The 13040-nt window shown below is 36.7% G+C and overlaps 1 protein-coding gene across 2 annotated transcripts; it reads left to right on the top strand.

Annotated features, from left to right (window-relative positions):
- The first annotated feature begins 741 nt into the window (after window positions 1-741).
- Or5g25 (olfactory receptor family 5 subfamily G member 25) lies at window positions 742-4095 on the top strand. 2 transcript variants are annotated; one of them, XM_063283284.1, is made up of 2 exons: window positions 742-803; window positions 3125-4095. In XM_063283284.1, the coding sequence occupies exon 2, from the start codon at window positions 3139-3141 to the stop codon at window positions 4093-4095; it is 957 nt and encodes a 318-aa protein (XP_063139354.1). In that variant the 5' UTR covers window positions 742-803; window positions 3125-3138. The 2 variants fall into 2 exon arrangements, with proteins under 2 accessions (XP_063139354.1, NP_001000287.1); NM_001000287.1 differs by lacking the exon at window positions 742-803 and having other exon boundaries at window positions 3139-4095.
- The last annotated feature ends 8945 nt before the right edge of the window (window positions 4096-13040 follow it).

The raw sequence follows: 13040 nt of genomic DNA, 5'->3' as shown, positions 1-13040 counted from the left end.
ATGGGTCTAACCTAGACCCTCTATAAATGTTATAGTCATATTGTTTGTTGTGCTTGTTGGGTGCCTAGAAGAGTGAGCAGGGCCTATTTCTGATGCTTTTGTTCTGTTTTGGGACCCATGGCTTCATACTGGGTTACTCATTCAGCCTTAATATGAGGGGATGTTATTAATCTTATTTCAACTTGATATGTCATGTTTAGTTGATATCCCTGGGATGCCTGCCTTTGAGAAGATAAGGGAGAATGGAGAAGGTGGGATGGGAAAGAGAAGAGAAACTGTGGTCCAGATATAATATATGACAGAATAAATTAATTTTAAAAACTGAACAAGAAACCCTGTCTTGTAAAACAAAGGTAAATAAATAATAATTATCTTTTGTACTTAAAATTGTCTAAAGAGAATATATCTCATGCATTATCAGCACAAAGAATAAATGTTAATAAGCTTGATTGAATATTTTCATAATATTCATCAATATGCCATTTTGTATGTGGCTGGTACTACACAAATGCTCCAGGAATGAGCTATCCACAGCTCTTTATCCATTTATTTATCATCAATAGCCTAATCTAGTAATAAAAATTTGTTAACAATTTCCTTATAGACCATATCTCTTGGGCTGCTAATTCCTTGAGGGAGTTGACACTAATTTATTTCCAGTCTTTAGGAAACACTGCTCTGCATCATATGTAGAATTAAATGAGTGAGTGTCTTAATAAGGTTCAGCTTTAGGATGCTATTACACAGTCTTTAACCTTCTGGACAACCAGGAAACCTGAAGAGAGCTGGTGCATATTTACAGGGTAATGCATTCTCATAAAGAACTATAAATTTGATAATTCTCCATTAAATGAACAGGTAGTTTGTGGTGAATTCCTGCTGAAAATGGACTATTTGATATGCAAATATCTTCAGAGGCCAGGTTACTAAAATGAATTCAGTGACCTGGGAAAGAACCATTTGTGAGTTAAAGATGAAAAATATATTAGGCAATGGTTGGCTATTTCATCTATTACTTTCACTTTTAATGGCTTAATTAGAATGTATATTATAGCAGATTTCTGTTGAGGTAGCTGGTATGGGACTTAGCCTAGGGCTAGTGCAATATGAAGAAAGATTTATTGGCTAACCAAATGTTAAAACTGAGATGTCTTGTTTTCGGTGGAATCTAATTTATTTGCTCATCCTAAGCTTCTTCAATTATAATTAGAAAACAAACATGCATCTGAATCATCTCATTTGAATTTTCAATCTTCTAGTGCCCAAGGTGAGACTGGAAAAGTCTAATGGGTTTTTATACAGCCAGGATATCATTTCACACAGTATTTCTTGTTCAACACAGAGTTTAAAATTATAATAATTGTCATAAAAATGTATGCTTTTAACATCTTTAATGGAGGCAATTATATGAGACATACTTTTGGTCATTATCATTTGCCTCACATTTTTTCTATAACTTTAATAGTGGCACTTCAAATGATTTGTTTCTATCTTTTGATCTAATAATGAAAATATATGAATGACTAGAAGTGAGTTGCTATGCCTAAAAAGCATAACAATTTTGAAACATTTTCAACCTAAGGTAGTTTTCTGACAACTTCAGTCATACTCCTCCAGGTGTTTTCTTCTCCCCTCCCATTGCCTTTGAAACTAGAAGTATTGGAAACTTTTCTCTTTGCTAGCTTTCAGTAAATCAAAACCATTTCCACTTTTCCTACCAGAGATGAAGTCAGTAGACACCTACTGGTACTTTTGAGCAATACAACCAAAGGTCATAGCACACCCTGAGGCATACTGTGCCCTGGGGTTAATTTTGTACAATTTTTGAAATATCTATGGTTATTTCAACTGCACGTTCCTCCTCCTTACTTTTACTGTACTGTCCTTTCTTTACATTCACTGCTCCTCCATGTGATGTTACTCTTGCTAAATAAACACTGAAATTAAAAAAAAATTATCATTGATGCTCAGAAAATAAAAATGATAGTTATATTCTTGGCAATGCATCTATAATTTTTATCAGTGGTAAAGTAATGTATTCCATGAGTGTTTTGCATCATTTCTGATCATTAAATCACAAAGGTGGATTTGTTCAACAATCCCACAGCCAGGCACATTCCACACCCATGTAGATAAATGTAAGACATTTCTTCCATAGTCACAATATTAATGGCAAATTTCATCTCACCAAAGTCATAAACTCTATGATGTTTCTGGCCTGGCTTTTTTTTTCAACTCACTGAAATGTTTTTGATATTTATTCATGTTGTTGCCTGAATCGTACTTGAATATTTCACCAACTTAAGGGAATTTTGATCATTTCACATTCTCAGCTAGTATACATGAAACTTCCGTGAATGATTATGTATAGTTCACTATGTGGATATAAGTTATTTCTCTTGGATAAATGTGAATTGTCTGTTTATTCTTAAATCATTTGTTTTGTAGAAAGACCCTGTAAACAACCGATATTTAAGAATGGGGTCTTTGGTAAGCCACACAATATAGGAAGACTTATTGTATCATTAGATAGTTATGGCCATGATATGAAAGACTTAGATGAGTTGGAGAATTCATGACAGAAAGTGTATTGTGTAGTTGCATGAAACTTATTCAAATGGTTCAGCTCTTTTTCTTAGTATACCATTCTATAGTTTAGACATCATAAATTAAATTATAGACGCATAAAGAGTTAGTTGTGCAGGGTAGGGATACAACACTTGCCTGTGATTAAGCTGGTTAAGATAATCTAAATTCACTGAGTCACACAATTACTTTTTTCCTGTTTTTATTTTTTCATGTTTTCAATGTTTTGTAAAATATTTTTAGTTCATAAACAGGTGTCTTGAGACAGATATGCGAAGTTTGAAGTTAGAAAAATTTTATGACAGAATCTCCAAAGTTCATGCTATAGATCTAAAATTTGCATTAAAAAAATAAGAGTATACCAAAGAACTCAGTGAGGTTTCTTCCAGACTCAAAGGTGCCTAAGCTCCAAAGACAGCATCCCTAATGACTAGCAGGAAAGAAAAGAGTAAAACTCAAGTTAACAAAACTAAAATTAACTAAAAAGACTTTATTTGTGAATCTACTGCATTGACAAATGCTGTCTTTGTCATAACAGATTGATCTACGGGAATGAAGCAAAGAAATCAAACTGTTGTGACTGAGTTCTTCTTCACTGGATTAACCTCCTCCTTGCAGCTCCAAATTGCCCTCTTTCTGACATTTCTCTGTGTTTATCTTGTAACTCTTCTGGGGAATCTGGGAATGATCGTTCTCATTCACTTGGACACTCGACTCCACATCCCCATGTACTTTTTTCTCAGCCACTTGTCCTTTGTGGATGCCTGCTCCTCTTCTGTCATCAGTCCTAAGATGTTGTCTGGCATCTTTGTGGATAAAAAAGTGATCTCCTTCTTGGGTTGTGCTATCCAGCTTTGTTTATTTAGTCAGTTTGTAGTGACAGAATGTTTCCTCCTGGCCTCCATGGCTTATGATAGGTATGTTGCCATCTGTAAACCCTTGCTGTATACATCCATCATGTCCCAATGGGTCTGTGTACAGCTAGTGGTAGGCCCTTACAGCATAGGCCTTATAAGCACTACGATCCATATTACCTCTGCATTTATCCTGCCATACTGTGGTCCAAATCTCATCAATCATTTTTTCTGTGACCTTCTTCCTGTTCTCTCACTGGCATGTGCAGATACTCAGATGAATAAACGTTTGCTTTTCATCCTGGCTGGTATCCTAGGTGTATTCAGTGGTATGATCATCTTGGTGTCCTATGTTTACATTGCCATCACCATCCTAAAGATTGGCTCTGCTGATGGGAGACGCAAAGCCTTCTCCACATGCTCTTCACACCTGACAGCTGTCTCTATCCTTTACGGGACTCTCTTCTTTATCTATGTACGTCCAAGCTCCAGCTTCTCTCTGGATATCAATAAAGTTGTGTCACTATTTTACACCACTGTAATCCCAATGTTGAACCCATTCATTTATAGCCTGAGAAATAAGGAAGTCAAAGATGCATTCATCAGGACATTTGAAAAACAGTTTTGTTACCGTTTGCAAGATAAAATATTGTAGATATAAGTATTATTAGATAGCAGTTAAACTACTTCATTTTTTTGTCGTTCAGTAAGCAAGAGCTTAGAACTTTAAACTGAGTTGTTTGGGTTATATGATATATAACTTTAGCAAAATTATGACATCTTATAACTAGAAATAATTGATTATGCAGTTTTGAAAAATAAAACTTAGTAAGCAATTAACTTAATAATTTCCCAACTATGGCTTACATTTAAATTATCTTCTATAATAGGATAATGCATAAAGCTCAATGTTGAATCTGTTCCAGAAGAATGGGTAAAAGTTATACTCATGTAGTAGGAAACCACATCCCCTTTATAAGCATTTTCATATTTGAAGTAGATATTTTAGAAAGAAGTTGTACATACACTGAAGGATCTGGTTATACTATCCTAGCAGCTTTTGGGATTATGCCAATATACCTTTGTATTCTATACCTAAGAAAAAATGCATTGACCTTTACTACAGTGATAACTACTATTTTGTTCTTCAACATAATGATAAATATCATTTCACTTTTGGATGCCTTCTAATTTGTTTATAATAATTTTTTTACTTCAATGAAGTAATAATTTACTAAAACATTTTAAGAGAATTTATATATTTTGAGATTATAATTCAATTACATCATTTATCCCTTCCCTTTCTTCCCTCTAAAACATCCGTGTATCCCCTTCCTTGACCTCTTATATATTTAAATGTTGTTACATACATGCTCAGTCTTTATAATACTGCTTGTATATGCACATAGTTTGTGTGTGTGTGTGTGTGTGTGTGTGTGTGTATGCATGTGCGCTGACCATTTGATATTCAATAACTAGTTGGTGCACTCTTCCCGAGGGAAGACTATTTCTCCCACCCATAGCAGTCCTTAGTTACTTACAGTTAGTTCGTTGTTACTGTAGAGACTTTGCGAGATTTCCCCCAACGACATTGTTACTGCTTTGGAAAACTTACATCCTTGTATTTTATATATATTCTTCCTGATAGGACTCCCTGACACATCTGTTCACCTTGATGGAAATTTAGACTGATCTGTCATGAAATGTGTGGTTATTGCATGTTTTCACAGAGAATTTATTTTAGTAAAACCAAAACTGTGCATTCTTTCTTGATTTTTTAGCATGTGAATAACCATATCTATCATTTAATAGGTTTAACACTCTCTAGTCCCTGGGACTTAGATCAGAAAAAGAATGTGTTTTGCTTACAGACTCGGGAAGAATATAAGAACAACAATTCAATTTTCAGCAATCAGATTACACAAATGGATAAGAACATTGAATAAATTGATTTGAGCATTTTCCAGTTCTTTTTCTTAGTTGTTTGTTTTTGAGATTGTTTTTAATTACAATATTTCTCCCTTTCCTTTCCTCCATCTAAATCTCCCACATATTCTTTCAAAATTTCTTTCAAATTCATGGACTCTGATCATCAATTGTTTTTGAATGCCCATGTGTATTTGTATACACATGGATTCCCAAATATATTCTGTTAGTCCATACAATGTTATTTGTGTGTATGTTCTCAGGACTAACCATGTATTACTAGGCAACCAATTAGTGTGCTCTTTCCTGTGGAAAGCCACCTCTCCCACTCCCTGCTTTTCTTAATTTCCTGCAATTCTCTGTTTAGGGTTGAGTGTCAGTGGGCTTTTACCTGTCCACTTTGGCATAGCCATTGGTTTCATCCTTGTTCAGCTCACAATTGAGCCATCATGTTGGTGAGAGTTTATGAGTGTGGTTCATAAACTCTGATGTTACTAGGAGATACAACTCACAGAAACTCCCTAATCCTCTGTCTCTTACAATCCTTCTTCCCTCTTCTGAAATGCTTCCTGAGCCTTAGGTATGAGAGCATCCGTAGATGTGGTCACTGAGACTACAACTCTGCATTTTGATTGGTTGGGTTTAGGTAGTGGTCCCTGTATGTTGAAAAGAGAAACATTCTTGATGAAATTGAAGACCACACTTATCTGTGGACATAAGAACAAGTGTTTATAGATTATTGTTAGGTGTATTCGTGATTGTAGATTCTCCTCCAATAATTAGCACTGAATAGTTAAGTGGTCTTCCAGTACCAAGCATTGTTTTCTTCTTATTGAGCATCTTAAGTATAACCAGAGAGTCATTGGTTACCACCAAGGTATGTGTGTGCCAGTACTATACTTTAGTGTTATTTTCCATGCTGCTTGTTGGTGGGGTTCATGGTTGTCGTTGATGAGTGGAAGTATTGTTTGCTTCCCTTCTTCAAAAACTTGCATGGCACCTTCTGGTACCATGAGAGCTAGTCCACAGGGAAAGAAAATTCAAGTGAGTTCTAGCTCAGGTCTTGGGAACCTATTTCTTGCATGTAGCAATAGGCACTTACCTTGCACTTCTAGGGAGTAAATCAAGGCTACAGCCATAGGCTATATGTATTGAAGATGTACCTCTTAGATAGCCCTAAACAAAAACTCAAGAGGGATTCTCATGTCTGGTGTTGGTGCTTTTGCTAGGTCTTTAACGTTTGGAGAAACTATACATGTATGTTTATTCACTGAATTATGTATATTACAAATTCACAATTTTGGTAAATAGTAGTATGATTCCTTTTTGTTATTTTAACTCCCTCTATTTTTTCTTATATTTATTTCTTTTCCCACTCCTCAAAGGAGCTATTTTTTGCCTGTTTCTCCTATCAGATCAGTTGTGTCTTGGTCTTGATACTCCCCCTTTAGTCACCTTCCATATTCTGTATTTACCTTCTTCTACCTTCTTAAAGAACCACCCATTTCCCATTTCTCCTGTAAGGATCACATCTGCCTTGCTATTCTCCTCTCTTGCTCATCCCACCCCATTCCAGCTGAAGTCGGGAATGAGACAGAGATGTTCACTTTCCCCACTCCTTGGCTCTTTTCATGTAGAAAAGCTTGTAAGCCTAGAAAATGTCTCTGCTTTTCATCCAGTGAGGCTAAGCTCTGTATTGCTCCCATATTACAAAATTTTGACTACATTTTTTTCTTGGTTTTAAACTCAGTTTGACAGTTGGAGTTTGACATTCTAGGCAAGCATGGGACTGCCAGAGGCATTCCCAAGAGACATATATTCTTAAATTAGACAAAACAAGCACAACAATGCTCATTAGGAATCACTAATACTGAAAAAACAAAAACAACCTTTATTCCCAGTGAACCAAGAACAAACCATGTATGAAATATCCATCACAGAGGTTTAAAACACAAATTTAACACACAAAATGTAGATGATGATAGTCTGTTTTCTGGTATTATTTGTGGTTAAATGCATGTACTGGCTCAGTAATAACTTACTAATGTGTGTATTTAGGATTTGGGCATTTCCTGTTACTTCTTGTTGTGCAAAGAGTTTACTATACAGACTGAAAACTAGCCTCTGTAAACAAATATAATAGAACATTTTAGAATCACTCACACATTTGAATGTGGGAACGCAATTTAGAGACTCTGGTAAGAGCAATGAGGATAATATTTTGTTTGTAGTTACATGATTTGCACAAAGAAAAAAGCACATTTTCATGTTTGGAAGGTAAGCAAGCTATTGCACCTTGACAAGATCTTTCTAGTCAAAGACAACCAAAACCCAGACAAACACAGAGGAATAATAGTGTCTCCTGCAACATGATAACACTTCCCATCTGCCATTAACATAAACATTGCTTATAAGACTGAGGTTAGAATTAACAGAAACATGTTGCTTTAAGACTATTAGGTGAGGAATCTCAGCACTTAAAATGTGAAGGCAGATTGGAATTACAGTCATACCTGATCACAGGTGCTTCTTTATATACTTATGGGTTTGTGCTTGTGAATTCTATGCTAATAATTTTAGATCCCTATGTATTCCTGTCTGGGCTTGAGCTCACAGATACTTGTTTGTCTCTGCCTATTGAGTAATTTTCTCTCCCCATATCCATTCTGATCTTTTCAGATAGAACCCAATATGTCTCAAGACTGACCCATAACTCACTATGTAACCAAGGATGACTTTGTATGCCTGATCCTCCTGCTAGGAGTATCTCGCACTGCAGCTCTGTCTGGTCTAGAACTTGCAGAGATTCCCCATATGCCTCTGTTTCCCAAGGTCTGGAAGCAAAATTCTGTGCCACAAGGCCTAGGTTTTGTATGCTTTGTTTGCGGGTTTGTGGGTATTTATAATAGGATCTCACTTTGTAGCCCTGTCTGGCCTTTAAAACATTGTTTAAATCAGGCCGGCCTGGAACTCACAGTCATGTCTGCTTTTAACCTAGAAGTGATGGGCTTAAAGGCATTTTTCATCAAGCCTGGCACAATATTTTTTAAAGTAAAGTTTTAGATTTATAGAAAGTGTTCAGATAATAGTTATGTTGCCCTCACTCATTACAATTTGAATGATTTGCCCTGCGACTCCAAGTCATGGAGTTTTATGTTGAAACTATAGCAATGAAATAAAAGACATTTTATATATATTTATTTTATATGTATTAGTGTTCTGATATCATCTATGTTTGTTTATCACATGCATGCCTGGTGCCTGCCGACAACAAAAAAGCTCATCTGGATCTCCTGGAACTTCAGTTATGAACATGTGTAAGCTGCTATGTGGATGTTGGGAACAAACCCAAGTCCCTCTACAAAAGAACCAATACTCTGAATATGGAACTAACTTTCCAATCCCACATATTTATTCTGATTATTGTTTTTGTCTTTATGTGCCTTTCTAGAAACTAGGTTAGATAAAGTCATTAGGTGGAATCCCATGGATGCATTCTGGCAGCTTCCAGACAAGAATTTACAAATTATATAGACTACTTATATCTGTATCTCAACATTTAAATTATTAACAAGAATAAATTGATGGAAGTCAAACTTCAGTACCTCTATGGTGAAATAGATATGAAGAAACTATTTATAGAAATATGAGACCTAGCATTGGATATGTAGAAGCAATGTATGTTTGAACCGCTTCAGAACATCATCATTCGAAGCTGCTCTGAAAAAATCAAAAATGAGAGCCAAGAAGAGCCAACTAGAAAGTAATCCATAAGGTCATTAATTCTTTGCTCAAGTTGAACAGCATAAGAAAAAAATTTCCTTTTTTAATCAGAAAATCTTTAAGTCTTTTCTGACTAAAACAGATGAATATTAAAAGCAAGGAGCCCATTTTTTTAATTATATTAATTTTTTTATTAACTTGAGTATTTCTTATATACATTTCAAGTGTTATTCCCTTTCCCGGTTTCCGGGCAAACATCCCCCTCCCCCCTTCCCTTCCTTATGGGTGTTCCCCTCCCAACCCTCCCCCCATTGCCGCCCTCCCCCCATAGTCTACTTCACTGGAGGTTCAGTCTTAGCAGGACCCAGGGCTTCCCCTTCCACTGGTGCTCTTACTAGGATATTCATTGCTACCTATGGGGTCAGAGTCCAGGGTCAGTCCATGTATAGACTTTAGGTAGTGGCTTAGTCCCTGGAAGCTCTGGTTGCTTGACATTGTTGTACTTTTGGGGTCTCGAGCACCTTCAAGCTCTTCCAGTTCTTTCTCTGATTCCTTCAACGGGGGACCTATTCTCAGTTCAGTGGTTTGCTGCTGGCATTCGCCTCTGTATTTGCTGTATTCTGGCTGTGTCTCTCAGGAGCGATCTACATCCGGCTCCTGTCGGTCTGCACTTCTTTGCTTCATCCATCTTGTCTAATTGGGTGGCTGTATATATATGGACCACATGTGGGGCAGGCTCTGAATGGGTGTTCCTTCAGTCTCTGTTTTAATCTTTGCCTCTCCCTTCCCTGCCAAGGGTATTCTTTTTCCTCATTTAAAGAAGGAGTGAAGCATTCACATTTTGATCATCCGTCTTGAGTTTCGTTTGTTCTAGGGATCTAGGGTAATTCAAGCATTTGGGCTAATAGCCACTTATCAATGAGTGCATACCATGTATGTCTTTCTGTGATTGGGTTAGCTCACTCAGGATGATATTTTCCAGTTCCAACCATTTGCCTACGAATTTCATAAACTCGTTGTTTTTGATAGCTGAGTAATATTCCATTGTGTAGATGTACCACATTTTCTGTATCCATTCCTCTGTTGAAGGGCATCTGGGTTCTTTCCAGTTTCTGGCTATTATAAATAAGGCTGCGATGAACATAGTGGAGCACATGTCTCTTTTGTATGTTGAGGAATCTTTTGGATATATGCCCAAGAGAGGTATAGGTGGATCCTCAGGCAGATCAATGTCCAATTTTCTGAGGAACCTCCAGACTGATTTCCAGAATGGTTTTACCAGTCTGCAATCCCACCAACAATGGAGGAGTGTTCCTCTTTTTCCACATCCTCGCCAGCATCTGCTGTCACCTGAGTTTTTGATCTTAGCCATTCTCACTGGTGTGAGGTGAAATCTCAGGGTTGTTTTGATTTGCATTTCCCTTATGACTAAAGATGTTGAACATTTCTTTAGGTGTTTCTCAGCCATTTGGCATTCCTCAGCTGTGAATTCTTTGTTTAGCTCTGAACCCCATTTTTTAATAGGGTTATTTGTTTCCCTGCGGTCTAATTTCTTGAGTTCTTTGTATATTTTGGATATAAGGCCTCTATCTGTTGTAGGATTGGTAAAGATCTTTTCCCAATCTGTTGGTTGCCGTTTTGTCCTAACCACAGTGTCCTTTGCCTTACAGAAGCTTTGCAGTTTTATGAGATCCCATTTGTCGATTCTTGATCTTAGAGCATAAGCCATTGGTGTTTTGTTCAGGAAATTTTTTCCAGTGCCCATGTGTTCCAGATGCTTCCCTAGTTTTTCTTCTATTAGTTTGAGTGTGTCTGGTTTGATGTGGAGGCCCTTGATCCACTTGGACTTAAGCTTTGTACAGGGTGATAAGGATGGATCGATCTGCATTCTTCCACATGTTGACCTCCAGTTGAACCAGCACCATTTGCTGAAAATGCTATCTTTTTTCCATTGGATGGTTTTGGCTCCTTTGTCAAAAATCAAGTGACCATAGGTGTGTGGATTCATTTCTGGGTCTTCAATTCTATTCCATTGGTCTATCTGCCTGTCTCTGTACCAATACCATGCAGTTTTTATCACTATTGCTCTGTAATACTGCTTAAGTTCAGGAATAGTGATTCCCCCTGAAGTCCTTTTATTGTTGAGGATAGCTTTAGCTATCCTGGGTTTTTTGTTATTCCAGATGAATTTGCAAATTGTTCTGTCTAACTCTTTGAAGAATTGGATTGGTATTTTGATGGGAATTGCATTGAATCTGTAGATTGCTTTTGGTAAAATGGCCATTTTTACTATATTAATCCTGCCAATCCATGAGCATGGGAGATCTTTCCATCTTCTGAGGTCTTCTTCAATTTCTTTCCTCAGTGTCTTGAAGTTCTTATTGTACAGATTTTTTACTTGCTTGGTTAAAGTCACACCGAGGTACTTTATATTATTTGGGTCTATTATGAAGGGTGTCGTTTCCCTAATTTCTTTCTCGACTTGTTTCTCTTTTGTATAGAGGAAGGCAACTGATTTATTTGAGTTAATTTTATACCCAGCCACTTTGCTGAAGTTGTTTATCAGCTTTAGTAGTTCTCTGGTGGAACTTTTGGGATCACTTAAATATACTATCATGTCATCTGCAAATAGTGATATTTTGACTTCTTCTTTTCCGATCTGTATCCCCTTGATCTCCTTTTGTTGTCTGATTGCTCTGGCTAGAACTTCAAGAACTATATTGAATAAGTAGGGAGAGAGTGGGCAGCCTTGTCTAGTCCCTGATTTTAGTGGGATTGCTTCAATTTTCTCCATTTAGTTTAATGTTAGCAACTGGTTTGCTGTATATGGCTTTTACTATGTTTAGGTATGGGCCTTGAATTCCTATTCTTTCCAGGACTTTTATCATGAAGGGGTGTTGAATTTTGTCAAATGCTTTCTCAGCATCTAATGAAATGATCATGTGGTTCTGTTCTTTCAGTTTGTTTATATAATGGATCACGTTGATGGATTTCCATATATTAAACCATCCCTACATGCCTGGGATGAAGCCTACTTGATCATGGTGGATGATTGTTTTGATGTGCTCTTGAATTCGGTTTGCCAGAATTATACTGAGTATTTTTGCGTCGATATTCATAAGGGAAATTGGTCTGAAGTTCTCTTTCTTTGTTGTGTCTTTGTGTGGTTTAGGTATAAGAGTAATTGTGGCTTCGTAGAAGGAATTCGGTAGTGATCCATCTGTTTCAATTTTGTGGAATAGTTTGGATAATATTGGTATGAGGTCTTCTATGAAGGTTTGATAGAATTCTGCACTAAACCCGTCTGGACCTGGGCTCTTTTTGGTTGGGAGACCTTTAATGACTGCTTCTATTTCCTTAGGAGTTATGGGGTTGTTTAACTGGTTTATCTGTTCCTGATTTAACTTCAATACCTGGTATCTGTCTAGGAAATTGTCCATTTCCTGAAGATTTTCAAGTTTTGTTGAATATAGGTTTTTATAGTAAGATCTGATGATTTTTTGAATTTCCTCTGAATCTGTAGTTATGTCTCCCTTTTCATTTCTGATTTTGTTAATTTGGACGCACTCTCTGTGTCCTCTCGTTAGTCTGGCTAAGGATTTATCTATCTTGTTGATTTTCTCAAAGAAGCAACTTTTGGTTCTGTTGATTCTTTCTATGGTCCTTTTTGTTTCTACTTGGTTGATTTCAGCTCTGAGTTTGATTATTTCCTGCCTTCTACTCCTCCTGGGTGTATTTGCTTCTTTTTGTTCTAGAGCTTTTAGGTGTGCTGTCAAGCTGCTGACATATGCTCTTTCCTGTTTCTTTCTGCAGGCACTCAGCGCTATGATTTTCCTCTTAGCACAGCTTTCATTGTGTCCCATAAGTTTGGGTATGTTGTACCTTCATTTTCATTAAATTCTAAAAAGTTTTTAATTTCTTTCTTTATTTCTTCCTTGAGCAGGTTATCAT

The sequence above is a fragment of the Rattus norvegicus genome, chromosome 3 (genome assembly GCF_036323735.1).
Source record: "Rattus norvegicus strain BN/NHsdMcwi chromosome 3, GRCr8, whole genome shotgun sequence".
NCBI lineage: Eukaryota > Metazoa > Chordata > Mammalia > Rodentia > Muridae > Rattus > Rattus norvegicus.
The sequence above is the reverse complement of the archived record's forward strand: the minus strand, read 5'-3'. Positions and strand labels throughout refer to the sequence as shown.

Bases quoted from the DNA above. Each gene is read 5' to 3' on its own strand.
- Or5g25 (XM_063283284.1), top strand. From the start codon at position 3,139: ATGAAGCAAAGAAATCAAACTGTTGTGACTGAGTTCTTCTTCACTGGA.